Here is a 16,551-nt window from a genome sequence, read left to right on the forward strand (position 1 = left end):
CGAGCTCGTCCGTGACAATCTTGTCGTCGTCGTAACTAGAGCTGGTTGCTAACGGTTCTAAGTCGAAATGACCGTCTTCCAGCATATCTTGATGACAATCACTCTCATCGCTGCTGCGGTCAGTGTCGAAGACTCCGACGAAGCGAGCGATGCCGTAGACGTAATCGTCTCGAAACCTCGTGCTCGAAATGCGGTAGGCGTTAACTAGGAAGCTGAAGCACAAGACACCGAGAGAGCCAGGTGTACGAGTGCGTCCAGGGAGACGCCGTTCGTTGGGCGAATTACGTCACCGACCCACCAAACATCGCGGCCTTTCCCAATGGGATCAATCCGAGTGACCCGCACATAAATCAGTTTATCCACAGAACTATCGTGCCATTTTCAAGACAAATTTCGCAAAAATATAGGAACGTACAACGGGTCCCAGCAGTAAAGGTATTTCCATTTTTATATTTTGCGTGTGTTGACCCCTTTAAGATTACTTTCTAATCGTTTTGCCAAGTCTTGTAAAAACATGTTACGAAAGGAGATGACTTTTGTTTACTACCACCAGATAATGCTTGACTCCCGCTAGTGACTTACTGCGAGCCGTGGCAGTACAATTACCTTTTAAAACGCCGGTATCAAGAACTGCTGTGCCTGTGATCCCATACTCGGTGGAATCTTCTTTTCTAGAGGGCTGCGTTGTTTCTTCTATATTCGATGAGTCAGCGCCTGAAACTTAAAAGGGTTGAGTTCAAGATATCCTAGAAAGCATCTTTAACATGTGGCTGCCAAACTCAGAGAGACAATAGAAGGTTATTTGGTGCTCGCATGTTTAAACGTGGAATGACCAACTGTGTGATCATCAAATATTAATTGATCAATGATTTGTAAATTTTTTAACGAAGTGGCAAGGTATTTTTTTTTTATTTTCATGTATGTGTGATGTATGTGTGCGATGTGTTTCTATTTAAACGAGAAGTTGGCCTATAAGGTATTAGACGAAGTTTAGCGAAAGTTTCATCGTTCAAGCAAACATTTACGAGAAAGCTACATATTAAAAATTGTGCTAAACAGAACTCATTAGTGGTAGAAATAAACAAGTGCTTAACGACTTTGTTGCCTCGTCGTTTTGTGCACAACTTTTTATTTCATAAAATCTAGCAGAAAAACAGAATATAAGTTATGCTATTGTTTGTTTTATGTTGAGAGCACTAACATCAAGAGTGTCATTGACTCCTCGGCTAAAAACGTACCGAAATTGCTTTCTTGTTCGTAAACCCGAGTTGGCCAAGGCAGGAAGTCAGTATCTTGTCCGGCACTCTAGTTATTGGCGGTTTCATAAAAACACCACTTCACCCCGTAAAACATCCAATCGACGCTGCAACATGAAGCCCACAATACCTTTGTGACGTAAGTTATTTCATAAATTTCGAAACGTCTTCCTTGACATCAATTTTCAAGTACGAATTGTGAGCATATATTGCCTCCGAGAGTAAAGAAAGAATACTGACGAAACATAACTTACCAATGACCTGAACAAGCAGGACGATGAAAAGCAAGCTCTCGACACCCGACATCTCGCAGATGACTCTTCAGTTCCAGACGCTTCTGCTAGCGTGGTCCTGAGGCAGTTTGTCACCGAACCACCGTAGCTGCTTTGTACACTGGCTGAGATACGTTGAAATGAAAAGTCCGGACGTGGAGGAGAGTCCATTGATGGATTGTCCATCGAACTATACTTCGTTCACCCCTCAGGTAACAATGCAGTGGAAGTGACGCGTTGGCTAGGGCAATTAACCGCTCACCCTCTATCACCTGACCTAGCTCTCTGCGCGTGGGTAAGGACGGTGCCATTATCACGTGATGAAAAATACACGTGTGACGGGTCCAACGAGCATGAAGCATTCATCGTACTGTCAGCTTAGGGGTGAATGGAGCATGAACGGGGTCATACCGGCGGAGTCGATTGTTTGCGAACCTGACGCTTCCCTTCCCGTCTGGAGCGTTGACCTGCTCAGAGGACGCATGTTGCTGCCGATATGGTTCATGGGCTCAGGATGCGGAATCGCTGCGTTTGAGTTTTGTATGAATCGGTAATTTGTTTTTGTCGTTACATGTTGTTGTTTCGCTTATGTTTGAGAGAGGCGAATATGCCCAACGTAACTTTCCACGTGAGCTGAAAAGACTGAACCGGCGATGCTCACACGCAAATGCGACTTTCTTGTTACTGTCCAGGAAGCCATTTCGGTGATTGTTCTCTAGATTTATTAATGGCGTCCGACACTTCGCGGCACCTTTCGGTGTCGGTTTAGTGTTTTCAAACATTGTAATACATAAAGAAAAAACGTATACATTTCGGAAGTTTGAGACTTATCAATGCTCCAGGTGTAATTGGGAAGATGCTACATATCGGTTATCTAGTGGAGCAATTGACACAAGAGCGGGTTAGTAAGACCCAAAAATGCAACTCGACAGCAGAGGCGGTTACTCTTCCGCAATATGAACGTAGATTAAAAGTTTCATTACCGATCTGTAACAATCTCGCACGAGAACATTACATTAGCATACCAGACATATTATATTCAGTGTGCCAGGTTATCAGAAGCATCGTGCTGGCAAAATTGATCATTCACAAATGAAGCCGCCTGAATTTAGCGTCGTTTAGGAACTAGCGAGCACAATTTATTTATTTATTTATGTAGTATACACTGCGGATGTTTTGAATATGCATTTATAGGTTTTACAACATATAAAATTTCGCAGCAATCGCAGGTAATAAAAGAAAACGTGTTGAAACATATATTTTATGGAAACAAGACCTAATATATTATGGAAAAATATAAACAAACAACGGCAAAATACTCTGTATTTGCTCTGCCAGGGCGTTACCGACAGATACAATTTTAACAGATTATTTTATTTGCTATGGGAACTGGTTATTCATGGACACCAGTTCTTAAACTGCGCGGGCATGGAAACCAAACATGAAAAGAGAAATAATAAAAATAAAAATATTTATAATGCGAGATTAAGAAGTAAATAAGCGACAAAGGCTATTCAATATTGCATTATTACGATCTTCTTTCATGGTCAACTTACTTTGTGAAAGCGCAAAATACAAAATAACGCTGCGTTTACTGGCAGCTGCCAAGCTGCTGCCAGCAGAATTTCAAATGGACAAAAATGTACAGAACCAGCAATTTAAAACGAGCGCATGTATTTACCATCACCATGAAATCACGTGCTTTTCTCTTTTACTTTCCCTAACATGCGCTCACGACAACGCTAGTTATGCTTATTACGCGCGCTGGTTTATTACATTACGAGTATTTATAAAGTAGTCACACTTGTCTTACTTCTTATTTTTATAAGCTGGCGTTAACGGCTAAGCATGGCGTGAAGAGGATCATTGACAAAGGCTACATATGGAAGCAAACAATAAAGGGATTACTCCAAATTCATTATTGCTAGACACCCTTGCAACGTGTTTCACTGGGGGAACTGTATAAGGCCGGAGCACGGTGTAAGATATACATATAGGTGTTCCAACCGCGCACGTGGTAGCTTCCAGATAAAGTTCTCCCCTTAGTTGCAAGCGGAACCACCAGTTGACTCTTCGGTAATAGGCCAGTAATAGCTTGTCGCGAGCCCGGTTTTCCACGCTTCTTTGTGATGCTCGTTTTTAAAAGTTGTTTTTTTGGTGTGCCCTAGTTTGACCCTAGTTTCGGGCCTCAACGGCGAAACTAACAGTTTTATGACCGCGTTGTATCGGAGAGATATCTTGGCCCGGTGTTCAAGCCGGCGTCCGTCGAGGTGAGAATAAATACGCCGAGGGGGGAGCACGTGTGCCAAAGTGCCATGGCATAGCTTCTTCTATACTCACAAAGCCTGACACTTCGACGACGGAGCCATAGAGTGCCCGGTCGCAAACTCAGAGCGCGAGGATCTGGTAGCACAGAGCATCAAGGAGCCATTTCTCGGGGAACCTGGACGTCAGCGCACAGCTTCTGCAGCGGCGAGGACCCGAAACCCACTTGTTCCCTCGGGAAAAGTGCGTTTCGGCGACCCGCCGCAGCAGGGCGCCAGTCACGTGGCTCTCCTCTACCCCGTTGTCTGCCGCCCCTCTTTTCCACTTCGGCGGCCGCTTCTCGTGGCGATCTGCCAGGCTTCGTCAGTATATGGAAGGCTATGGCCATGGCAACGAGACTTTTTTTTTTTTAATCCTCGGTTGGACTGTCTGGCTGGCGGAGACACTGTCAGGATAGGCTGCTCAAGCGCGCCCCACTAGGACTTTATGGGATCGATCGCGTCGTAGCTTTCGCCATGTTGAATCCTCAACCAAGGAGTATCTTACACAGTATGTAGGAGTATTCAAAAAAAGAAAACAATCTGCGATGTCTTGCGCGGCACCACTCGCGCATCAGAAGACAATGATCGGACTTGCCTGCCTGAGCTCGTGATCTGAGAGCGTGGACAATAGAACTGCGAGATACCAATGACGCGAGCTAGACGCTGATGTCCCGGAAAATACACCTGCGACTAGCTAGGGCTGTAGTGTCTTCCTTTATTACGCGGATACAACACATTCCCTCCCCTATCGGGTCTGTAGACTAGTCGTCGTGGCTAATTCTGTAGCTCGTAAACAAAGTTCTTGGTTTTCGGACGCAGCTGTGGAGTTCCGAAGGTCTTGGTCACGCGGGGAACTTTGAGGGCTACTTGGTGTGCGGGCTCACGTTCCGCAAACTTTCGCGGTACGTGAGCTCGTTAAATGAAGCGGCTGATTGAACTTTTTTTTTTTTTTCGTTACGGAGAGGCGGACGAGCAAGCACATATTTAGTTTAAAAGGAAAAATATTTATCATCTGGCAAAGTGACCCAATGTTTATAAATTCCTGGCAGAGTTTGTGGAAACCTTGAACCGAAACAAGTATTGCTACAGTTCGGACTCCAGTAAACCATTATTCCCCAATCAATATGGGATACTCTCCGATAATACGTCTTTCTTTTTTTGTCGTTATACAGATTACAAAATACCGAAAATGGGCTCCTCATCACTGCTCAGTGGACTGGCTCATTATCAATCTACTTAATTGCACTTGACATCAAGTTCGAGCGCGGCTTGCCTAATTGTGATTGGTCAACCGATTGCCCACGGTAATATGGGCCGCGTCTCAAAGGTTTTCAACCTCGCCGTCTTGTACTTTTGCCTTCGAAAACCACACTTGCTCCACAGCGTTGCTCTATTTGTGCTGCTATGTGATCCATTAGAGTACATTTGCAACATCGCCATGGTTAATAGTGCATAAGAGCAACCGTGCAAATTTTCCCCCTTCATTGATATAACTTGCCTGAACAGCTCAACGATCCACAAATTCGCGATCGATATATAATACAAAGACATTAACGCGTGACCCATCTTCAAAGCTTTGGTGCGGCGTCGATTCTTGATTGGTATCCAAGCGTGCGAAGGCACAGAAACACAACGCTTCGGCGTGCCGAGGAAGCTTTAATCAAGCCGCGATACCGGCGAAACTTGCTTTCGACGAGTTGTGTCGTTTTCCTGCGGCACTGTGCTTTCGTTAAAATGTCCACGTGTTTTGAACGGCAAGTCTCACAACTTACACAGGGTTTAAAAAAGAACTACTTCGGTGAATGACGGCGAACGAGTAGAAAACGTGTCTTCAGCACGCTGCAGCCAGACTCTGCAACGCTAGAAAAAAACGCGGTTTCGCCGCATTCAAGATGGCCGACCATGGCCGCACTCACGAAGCGGGGCAGCGCGATCCAGCAACTGACATAGAGATCAGTGGTGCGTACACGACATGGACAATGAACAGGTGAAACGTCATGCTCGCCGTTTCTGCGCACATAGGATTTATTTTATCTAATCATATTCTCAGCTTTCTATCCTACCACAGCAGCACCACAAGTGCATAAAAGTGGATTAAATTGTGTTTCCAATCAATCATATCTCTAATTCGCGGAGACCCTCCTGTTGTTTGCCGTGATTTGATGTCTTCGTTATCCGCCGGAAAATAAACTCGGAGACATTTTATTTTATCTGTATCGAGTGTGAGCTCGCCTGTTTATCATTGGCTTTCGCATCGCGCTACAATAGTCACTCATAACGTAAGAAACGCATAGCGTTGCGAGAACTCTTCATCTCCTTATCACTGCAGTGTCAATGAAATTGCTGCCTTAGCCGATAACAACAACGAAGAAGGAATCAAGAAACGATAAGGGTAAGCAGGATATACCACGCCCAAGCTGTCAGCGTGCATGCAATTAACTTTTTACGTATCATTTATTGGACGGCCAGGACTTCGTAGTCAACGGACGGCGGTGGCGATTACGCCACGGACAATAATAACAATCACTCTTGGCGGCAGGGTTGGTGGAGGCGTCGGCGGTGGCGGTCTCCGTGTCGTTGGCGGCGGCGTTGTAGTTGGAGGTGGTGGAGATGTAGGTGGCGGAGACACGCAGAGGTACCTGGCATATGAGACGATATAAATAATATATATACACCGGGTAATATTTGTACAGCGGAGCAGTTAAGGGCTATGGTTTCCTAAGAGTCGCGTCCGCCAGCAAATAAATGTCGACACAACACTCCTGACAGTTACCGCCATCTATGGGCGACGGCGGCAAGCCGGCTGTCTGGTTGCCGCCGTCGCTCATAGATGGCGGCAACCTTTCCAGTCTTTCCACTTTGGCTTGCCAACTTGTGGCCGGCCGTTACTTCATTCCCACCATAGTACAGCTTCAATCGTCTTCCTTCTTCACCAGAGTGGAAAGGCTAACAGTTTTTTGTTGTTTTTTTTATTCAAAACTGATTTTTAAAAAAGGCGTCTTTACTGCTACGTAAATGCCGTCTTAACTGTGTGTTTCTTTTGCTCGATATTTGAGAGGCGAACAACCGGCACAGTCTGGTGAGAAATCAACAAAAAATCAATAATTCACTTCTTAAATAGTGAAAATAGACATATGGTTCTCTATAGAAACTCGATGAGCGTCATTTCAGATAACTATATCCGTAATTTTCAGAAAGACTCTGAGCGCGGGAGAAGCGATGTAGTGCGCTAAATTTACCACATGTGTAGGAGGTACAAGGCTGGGGCTATGATAAAGAGACGGAATATTACGCGGGCGTCTTATCGGATTGGCAGCCTTGTACCCGCTACACAGGTGGTAACTTTAGCGCACTACATCGCTTCTCCCGCGCTCAGTCTTTCTAAAAATTACTGATTCAATTGTTTTAAATGACGCTCAGTAAGTTTCTTACTGGACCCATATGTCTATTTTCCCAATTTAAAAAGTTAGTTAACGAGTTTTAGTGAATTTCTCACCACACTGTGACGGTTGTTCGCCCCTCGAGTGCCCTTCGAGCTCAATAATCACATTGTGAAGACGGCATTCACGTTGCAGTAAAGAGGCGTGTTTTTTTAATTAGTTTTTAATAAAAAAATATCACCCGGTATGTATAAATATATATATATATATATAAAGTAAGGTAAATATAAAAACAATGGACCGGGAAAAGTTATTAAGTCAGAGATACGTACTGTCGGAGTTACTAATTCGAAGTTTATTACGACGTTTCGAGCGGGGACCGCTCTTCATCCAATATATATATTGGATGAAGACCAATATATATATGGATGAAGGATGAAGAGTATATATCCAATATACCGCTCTTCATCCAATATATATATATACATATATATACGCGGGACGACCCTGTGAATCAGGGACATTTGCTAAACTCGGTGTTCTAATTGTCTCACTATTAATTGTTATCTGTCTTCTTACTATTGATGGTAATAATCATTCGCACTCATTAGTAATCACTCATTGTTATATCAATGTGGTTATGTTTCTTAGTACCTGACAACAACCGGTACCACTTTGCCGAGTGCCGTGACCACGTAGCGGATACCGGTACCACACGGCACCAACCGAGTGCCGGGGGCATTGATGATCACTCCTGGCACGGTCCTCACGTGCGGGAAGAACAGAAGGTTACCGGAGCTCGAGGCTGGGCTTCTAGCAGTGCGGTTCAGCGTGCCAACTTTCATCTGGGCCTCTACGTCGCGGGAGAACAGCACTAAAATAGTGAGGTGAATAGCTTGGTTAAGCATACCAAACATAAATAGCGCGAAAGACAGACAATGAGACGAAGTAGTCCAGTCTTCTTCGTGACCAGGGTGTAAGATAGACAGGTGGGGAAACGGCCCATTGAAGCCTACCGCAGCGCCGTGACCGGATTGTGTACTCGTCTGCTTGCGGGTACCCCCGATTTGCGAGAGATGGCGCTGCGGCGAGAGGAAAAAAAGTCGGAATCGGATTTACGTGGAACTCTATGGGAGAGTGGGCAAAATAAACTGAGAGCACGACAGTCCTCTATTGAAAATTTACGAGGAACCATCTCCCTCAATTTAGCCGGTCGCCACCGGTCGCCCATCCTGAGTGAGAGTTCGCGGTGCTCCACATAGATGGCGCCACAGAAAAAGAGAGAACCGAGGGGTACACAATCCGGTCGCTCATTTGGCTCTCGTTTCCCCACCTGTCTATCTTACACCCTGTTCGTGACCTTGTCAGTCGCGCTATTTATCTTTTATAGAAAGGACCGCGAAGGTACGACTGCAATAATTATAATTTAAATATCTCATCCGGTAGTGGACTGCCAGTGGAATTGTGTTTTGTATCAGACAGTGTAGCAATGAAATTAATTACGCAAGTTGGATCGATCGTAATAATGCCGTTATTAGCTTCGATGTTTCCTATTAGACGCTAACGTATAGAAGTTTCATACGTCAAATCACGCCAACCTATTTAGATAGAAATTAACAGGTCCTGGCGTTTGAATTTTCTGACCATATTTCTGTAAATGTGGTGTCGTTTTAACTTATATTTGCTTTTCTTTGAATATTTTTGGTGCATAAATCTCATAATGATGAACAAGTTAGCCAGGCTTCCTAATGTTATGCTTTCAATTTTGCAGTTGATAGACAAACATGCCGATGATTATTCGCGGCTCTACAAAACAATTTATTCGAGCATTGGGAAGCCTCGCTAGAGTCTGTTGTAGAGCATTGTAGAAACGCTACCATTTCTGGTTATATTAAATGCAAACTTTAAAACACGGCAAGTTCACCACCACTTTAGCAATGTGTACCGCGCGTTTGGATTGCATTTGACTACAAAAATTTAGCAACCTATCACAGATATCAGCATTTCTATTAACTCCATATTAGAAGCACTAATAAAATTGAGGATACCAATTGAAAAATATATTTATCTCAAGAATAGTTGCGCAAATCTATAAATGTAAATACCGGAACTGGTCCCCATAAATACTAATTACATACTTTCACCCTCAGTTACTGTATTACAACTTTAAAATTATAATTCGTTAACATACAAATAATTCTCTGAAAGTCATTGAAGAGCAAATGAAGCCAATGTGTATTAGTAGCCTATTTCAGTATTTTCTCTCTTTTTTTGAGAGATAAATTAGGAACTAATGTTTTGGTGAGAATAAAATGAAGTTTATGAAGACACTTTTCACACAAAAGAGACACTTTTCACACATTCCAGCATGGCACTTTGATATCGGTTCAAGACGATCTTACAGGGTAAGCTCGGCAAATTACAGGGCAGTAAAAGTGCTTTAACTAAACAAGAAGTTTGTAATGCTCCACTGAGCACGACGTGAGTGCGCAAAACGCTCTGTTCAATATTGCATTCCATATTTTATAGCTACATTTCTGTCGGCCTAATCATTTGCAGTGATTGTTTCCTCGTGTAGGCTGAGGAAAAGGGAAATGAAGGGAATTCTGGAATGGATATGCGCCGAGCCATTGGTACGATCGGTTCACGCTTAGTTTCGTCAATTTGTAAAGAATGTATTGATCATTTCGTTTAGAATTTGATATAAAATTATGGTGTACTTTTACTGAATCATACAACCATAACATCAGGCTTTGGGAGAGCCCTCATTGCCCATTTAAAACAAACAACAACAGTGGTCGGAAAAGGAGCGGATTTGTTTTGCACGCAATACTAACACCATGTAAAACAAATATTCAATGGCGTTTCATAAAATTGATCCAGTGTCTATTACTGACGCGCAAAACAAAATGTACGTACCAGATCTGCAGTGGGAGAGCAGAAGGACATATAGGAGCCAGGCGACCGTAAAAATCATAGCAGGGTTTCACAAATGGCTGCGATCAGCTGCAACCTGTCTTCTCAAGGCAGTTCGCACCTCAAAGACACGTGTCACGTAAAGTGATCTCGATTCATTTTGGACGCTCGTTCAATATCAAGGCCTCGGAAACGGACAGGGAGTTTGTGTGAAGGTCATGGATTTGCCGCACACCCTAGACGACAGCGCTTCAGAACAGACAGCGGGTGTTTAGTTTAGGTACACAGCTTTTGTCCCTTTATTTTGTTAACGCCGTTCGACGCAATGTAAGTTCCGGCAGGTGAAAGTAGAGCTAGCTAGACCCGCCATTGTGTGGTATGTCATTGGTTTTCGGGTCACAAAGCGGGCACAAGAGCAGTTGGTCCCCTTTTATTTTCCTTCTTTTGTTAAACGAATCACTTTTTGTAGAGGCATGTTGGAAAGTCCTGCCCCATCCAAGCCTCTACGTTCGCGAACCAGTAACTTACGGAAAGTGCATGCTTTGATGTGATTTTACACCCTGAGAAATCTGGTGTGCCTACCTTCCTGCAAAGCCTTTGGGAAAGTCAATTGATGTAACCATGTTCACTGCCACACCGCAGACCGTTTCTTTTTTTTTTTTTTCTTGTCTAAACATATTTTAGTTCCGTCGTTAGCGGAACACCTTCTTAAAATACAGCGATTGACTTTCCCAAATGCTTTGTGAGGAAGTAGGCGCACCAAATAATTGTTTAGAAACTCCTTCTTTAACATTTTTAGAGCCCAGCCCAACGCAAGAAATTCTACTGAAATACCTTTTCTTTTATAACACCGGTGTTGATTTGAAGAAACGGCCAGTGCGATGAGATCATTCTTTGAAGAGGAAACTACAAGCCTGCGACACATGCGTAATACAGACCGTAAAAAGCTCTCACACTTAAATATCGCAGCCCAAGGCAAAAGCACAAAGTTACGTGACTTTTTATTTAGAAACCGTTGATTGGCAAAAGTAACGTTATAATGGAAATTTGAATCAAGCGTAAAATTGTGTTCAGTGTTTTCTTTTCTATCTTAGAGATAAACCCAGTTATTGCCTTTGGGAACTTTACGAGTATAGATCATGTTCAGTACAGGTTTACGCCATATCATTGAACAACGAATGATATAGCGTTATTCTGATATGAGAAACACCATTAAAAATCCTTACGCACCCTCCTTTTTTATTCGTTAATAACCCGACTAACCATATCTTGGGCTGCGGGACAGCCCATAATTTCCGTCACCCGCTGTATCTGGCGCTCTTCCCGTGCCATACCCGTAGGTCCCAGGCACACCCGACGCCGTCACCTGGACACCGCTTCCAAGAAGTACTCCCGTTCCGGAAGCCGGTCCCGGTACAGCGACTGGCTGCACGTTCACGTACACCGGGACGTTGAGGATAGCTGGTCCGACTGGCACGACGGGCCTAAGCACAGCCGGGTAAGCGTAGTAGTAGTATACCATCCGTGGTGGTACCAAGACGACGCGTCCTCCTGTTGCGGGATAGACAACTGGAAAGGCCACCATCTTCCCGGACTTCTTGTCTCGATCTAATTGGGTTGTACTATCAGAGCTGGGGCTTGGCATTTGTTCCTGGAGACTGACTGACGACGATTCTTGTCCGTCAACTCCCACGGCCTTCGATTGAGGAACTCCAGACGCATGAGGACTATTATGTGTCCTTGCCATCTGTTCGGGGAGACTCCCTGCTGACGGTCCTTGCCCATCGCCTTCCATGAACCTTCTTTGGAGAACACCAGGCTCCTGATGACGGTTATGTACTGATGGTAGTTTGGGCGTGCGATCTGGAGCGTTCTGTCCAGCTTGGTCCAATTCTGCAGCTCTTATTGATCCTCCCGCACGACGTCTTGGTAGTCCTTGCATAGCCCTCGTCGCGAACCTGCCTGAAATCATATCTGGGCTCTTGTGCTGCTCCTCTTTCACGGGGTTTGAAACTACCCCTTCAAGATCTGTGGGCGTCGCAGTACTGTCTAAGCCTCTACCTTCGCTAAATGAACCATCAAACTGTGAGTAGAGTGGTACCGCCCTTGATGCGTCGAAGCTATGACTTCTGCGTAGCCCTGGTAGCGGTTCCTGTACAATGCTAGCGATATGTGTGTACGGGTTGGGTTCGCTGCTTCGACGTTCTCGGTGACTCGAGATAGGTGAGTACGAGAGAAGATTAGACTTATCATTTGTTCGTAGGTTGTTTCTCCTTGGACCTTCTTGACTGATGTCTGTCGGTGGTGGGCTGTCAACATTGTACCTCTCGCGATTGTGGTCCACCGGCTGTTCCGTGTCTGTTAACTTTAGGCCACGTTTAAGGATTGAGCTTGAAGTTAAGCTGCCCCCTGTAATGAGATTTTTTTTTTAGATATATCAGTGCATGATTTCAGCTGTCGGGCGAAATTACAATGCAGCGCATTATAAGCAGAGTTTTGTGTCTTTAAAGTTTGTGTTTGGTAAATTCAAAGCATGTTTCCGTGTTCATTTTTATCAAAATCTCGGCATTCATCGGGTACGGTTTGGTTCAATTTTCGATTCTATCGATCGCTTGTTGTTTTTATGTAATATTCCTAAATCCTCGAACTTGATAATAAATTACATATAGCTATATACCAACCAGACATAAACCTCATTTTCAGTTAAGCACATTGTTTACATTAAATCTGTGGGATCATGCTTCCACAAATTAAAATACTGGCTCCTCCTTTCCGTAAGACAGTGGTTTCCACCATTGAAGTTTCGCGGACCCCTTGTAGATCGGCGGAGATGATGGAGGACCCCGTTCGTGGTGAGAGGAGAGGAAAGGTAGAGATTAAATATAATAATGATTTAATAAATTGATATAACTAACAACTAGTGTGAAGTAGCCCTCTTTTATTGACATACACACGAGAAAACTCGCCCGAAAGCTGAAACATATCTTCTCGATCTGCAAAAAAAAAAACTTTTATTGCCGTGATTGACTGATGAGACAGGGCTTCGCGGGCCTCTAAAATGCCTTCGCGGACCCCCTTTTGGGAACCACTACTGTAAAATATCTGAATATTAAATGTTAAATGCAAAACCAAAGTAGTGGCCTGCACAATTACATTTTTATAATCGATTTTTTTGTAGTTCCAAAAATAGTGTTAAGGCCCATTCACACTCTTGCGACTGCTTGCGACCTCTTAAACCTGGGTTCCTTAAAACTTCTTAAACCAGAGAACACACTGGCGCCATCTATTGGGAAGCAGTGTAAACTCGGCGGTCCGGCATATTTTTTTTTATTTCTCGCGCAATATCCTTTCTTTTTTGGCTCGAAAAGCTTTTGTCAATGTTATAAACGAGCCTTTCTATGGGTATTACGCACATTTGACCTCAGAAATCCCGCAAAACCTTCGCTTTTGTGAAATGCAGTTCTAGGGTCACCGCATAGATGGCGCCACAATGTCAGTGTGTTCCCTCATTCTAGAGACATTTAAGAAGTTGTAAGAGATCTCGTCTCTCTCAGTCGTACTCGGTCGCAAGAGTGTGAACGGGCCTTTAAACTGCATGATTTATTGGCCTGAAAAAAATGTTGACAATATGCCCTTTTTTGTTTACACAATAGGACTAAGAAAAGATATGATGGTCTCTCTTCAGGATTGCCTTTTCAGCACTCCTGCCACGACAGATTAGAATAAACTTGAATTGCCCAAAAAGAACCGACAAGGGTGATTCAATTTTATTTTTTTCATTAAAAAAGAAAGACTGCGAAGTAGGGGAAATTATTTTGCTAGAAGACAAGACCAACAATGTTTCAGAGTATTTTTGTTACGTGAAAGCCCACTTATTTTTTACTAAAACTGAAAGATGTGATTATAGACTGATATCAGGAACACAGCAAGGATTTTACAGACGTCGTGCTACTGCATAAAGGCAAAAGATTGTGACTACGAAATGTCCCATTTGAAAACTCGCTCCATCTTGAGAATAGTGACAGCTACCCACCGCCAACGCCCTCATAGCTGGACAAAATGGACCAACCCTTCTATGCTGTTTAAGACCATCATCTAGCCCCATTCTTGTCCAACACGTTCAAAACCTGCTCGGCGAAGAATCGAAGGCTACCATAACGAGCTTTGCACACTGAGGCAAAAATATGCGTTTTCTCTGTTTCTCTCTTGAATTTTAAAAATAATTAACGTGTAGTGCAAGCGGTATATGATACTAATAGTAATTTTCTTGAGCACGGCATTCGTGACAACAATGCATTAAGATAGAGTGGCCGACACACTATCAGTAATGCCTGTGTAACGCTAATTAGCTGTTTTTTTTTAATTCTTTTTAAACAATGAAGGTTTCCTTAATTTATCTGTGAGTTATAAATTAAACACTGAACAGCGCAGCCATCATTCATATGGTACAAAAAAGTGAAGAAACCTTCAAACATTTAGTGCTGCACAAAAATAAGCTTTTTACATTTACACCTTTATCATTATCTTAACTTGACCTTCACTGCGATTAAGAACATACCACTCAATGTTGAGCGAAGCAACTACGCTGATTGAAGACAGCTTGAACGATTAGGTTTTCGGTAAGCACTCATGAGGTCCGAAAGATAAAGATTTAGTAGATCGTCCTGACACCTTCGGTTTTGATACACGATACCCTATCGGCGCTCTTGCACAGGCATCATATTGTTACCTGAGCGCATAAACGATACGCTAAAAACCTAAGAAAATATCCGCCCTAGCGATTACCGAAATAAGGAATACCTACCCGCTGCAAGGCCAGTTCCCATAGCAAGCAAGCCAAGATATAACAATATCCCGTCATGTTGATATAAGGTAGCCGACCACATCCACGATGCCATCGTTTCCTGGAAGTTCTAACGGAACCTCTGCAGGAGCGCCAAACTTGATGATAGCCTTGAAATATGTTTTAATGGACGAGAGTCACCCTTCTGTTAAACAGAAAGCAGTCGCCCGTTCCATCGCACATGGCAGAGAGGAGTGCTCCATCAACTACCCTAGAGTCTTGTTTGTAATGTCATATACCATGGGATGATTGAGTACTTCTTTGTTCAGATGGAAGAAGCGCACGTGTGTGCAAACTGGATAATCTAAATGACTGTTTTCTCAGGGACGATGCCAGGCGGTCATCAATCGAGTGAGACGACGCTTCGGCACAGAGACGACACACTGGATATTATTGTACCCACCTTCAAGAACTATTTATCGATATTCCATCGAGCACCTTTCATAAATTAAAAATAGGGCTGAAAAGAACACACAAATTCGCGAACACAGCACTGCGTTGATGTCTCTTCGCAGTTGGTTTTGAAACTCAGATGTTTCATTCGTCAAGCTTATTTAATTAAATCGTCGAAATTTGCAGCGTCATAAGCGGAGCTCAAGTTCACGTTTTCCAGTTGTATTTTATTTGTTTAGCTCAACTGCATAGCTGAACAAATCAACTGAACGGGTCAAAATGGTTGAGATGTGTTTCTTCCTGGTCCGATAAGTTTATTGAATTGACCTTACTTAGAATACCCAAGGCAATATTCTACTAAATTTTGTTGTCGGCCAAATTTTATTTTAGCTAGTTTTAGTATTCGCCTAGATTATAATTGACCTCTAGTGATTCAAGATAACCTCTTGTATATTACACAAAATTGTACACACAAAGCAAACAAAATTTTGTCATATGCGGTGCACCAAGTTTATATACTTGAAATATTTATCTCTAGCAAATTAATAATACTTGTACAAGGAAACACTATCACTAACATACCATTTGACAAAAAAAGTTTGCAGAAAAATATTGACACGAATAAAACTTTCTCGTGCGTTCATACCTGAGAAAAATCTGTACAATATGCCATATAATCTATTGCACGGTAATGTGCTCTAGCTTACTTATAGGCGCTATAAAATTTTTGAATGGATGTAAGTTCATTTTCGTTGACACTTCGATTAAATGCATTTTTCGCAGACACGAGACCTTAGTCCGCTTAATTTACGACAAAGTTTGCTTCTCCTATATTGCGTTTTTTACCGGTATAGTGCTTTAAGATATTTATAAAACTATGCTAGTCGTGGGTGGAGCCAGAGTCTCGCGAAACTTCTCCGTAACGCTATGGGAGTGTGCTAGTATCGACAAGGGAACCAAAAGCCGCCCCCCCCCCCTTCCCCCCTCCCCCCAAATATAGCCACCAAGAGATTGTAGCGTTGCGTCATCGCACTGGCAGCGTCTCTCGTTAATGTAAGCGTCTTCACCTTTGTATGCTCAGTCAACTGCTCAAACTTTATTTTTTTGTAACATTCACCGCAATATTATCGCGCATAATTCCTTCTTTCTGCCTTAAAAAAAATATCTCAAAACTGGTTTTACCGT

General features: G+C 43.2%; 1 protein-coding gene across 1 annotated transcript in view; it reads left to right on the forward strand.

Moving 5' to 3' along the window:
- The first annotated feature begins 2,384 nt into the window (after window positions 1-2,384).
- Window positions 2,385-16,551, forward strand: part of LOC121047722 (adult-specific rigid cuticular protein 15.7-like) — an 89,192-nt gene continuing 75,025 nt past the window's right edge. Inside the window, exon 1 of the mRNA XM_042289129.1 lies at window positions 2,385-2,429. Coding sequence (XP_042145063.1) covers window positions 2,385-2,429 — 45 coding nt within the window. The remainder of the gene's footprint in view (window positions 2,430-16,551) is intronic.

Source organism: Ixodes scapularis, unplaced genomic scaffold (genome assembly GCF_016920785.2).
Source record: "Ixodes scapularis isolate PalLabHiFi unplaced genomic scaffold, ASM1692078v2 PGA_scaffold11__112_contigs__length_91849675, whole genome shotgun sequence".
Classification (NCBI taxonomy): domain Eukaryota; kingdom Metazoa; phylum Arthropoda; class Arachnida; order Ixodida; family Ixodidae; genus Ixodes; species Ixodes scapularis.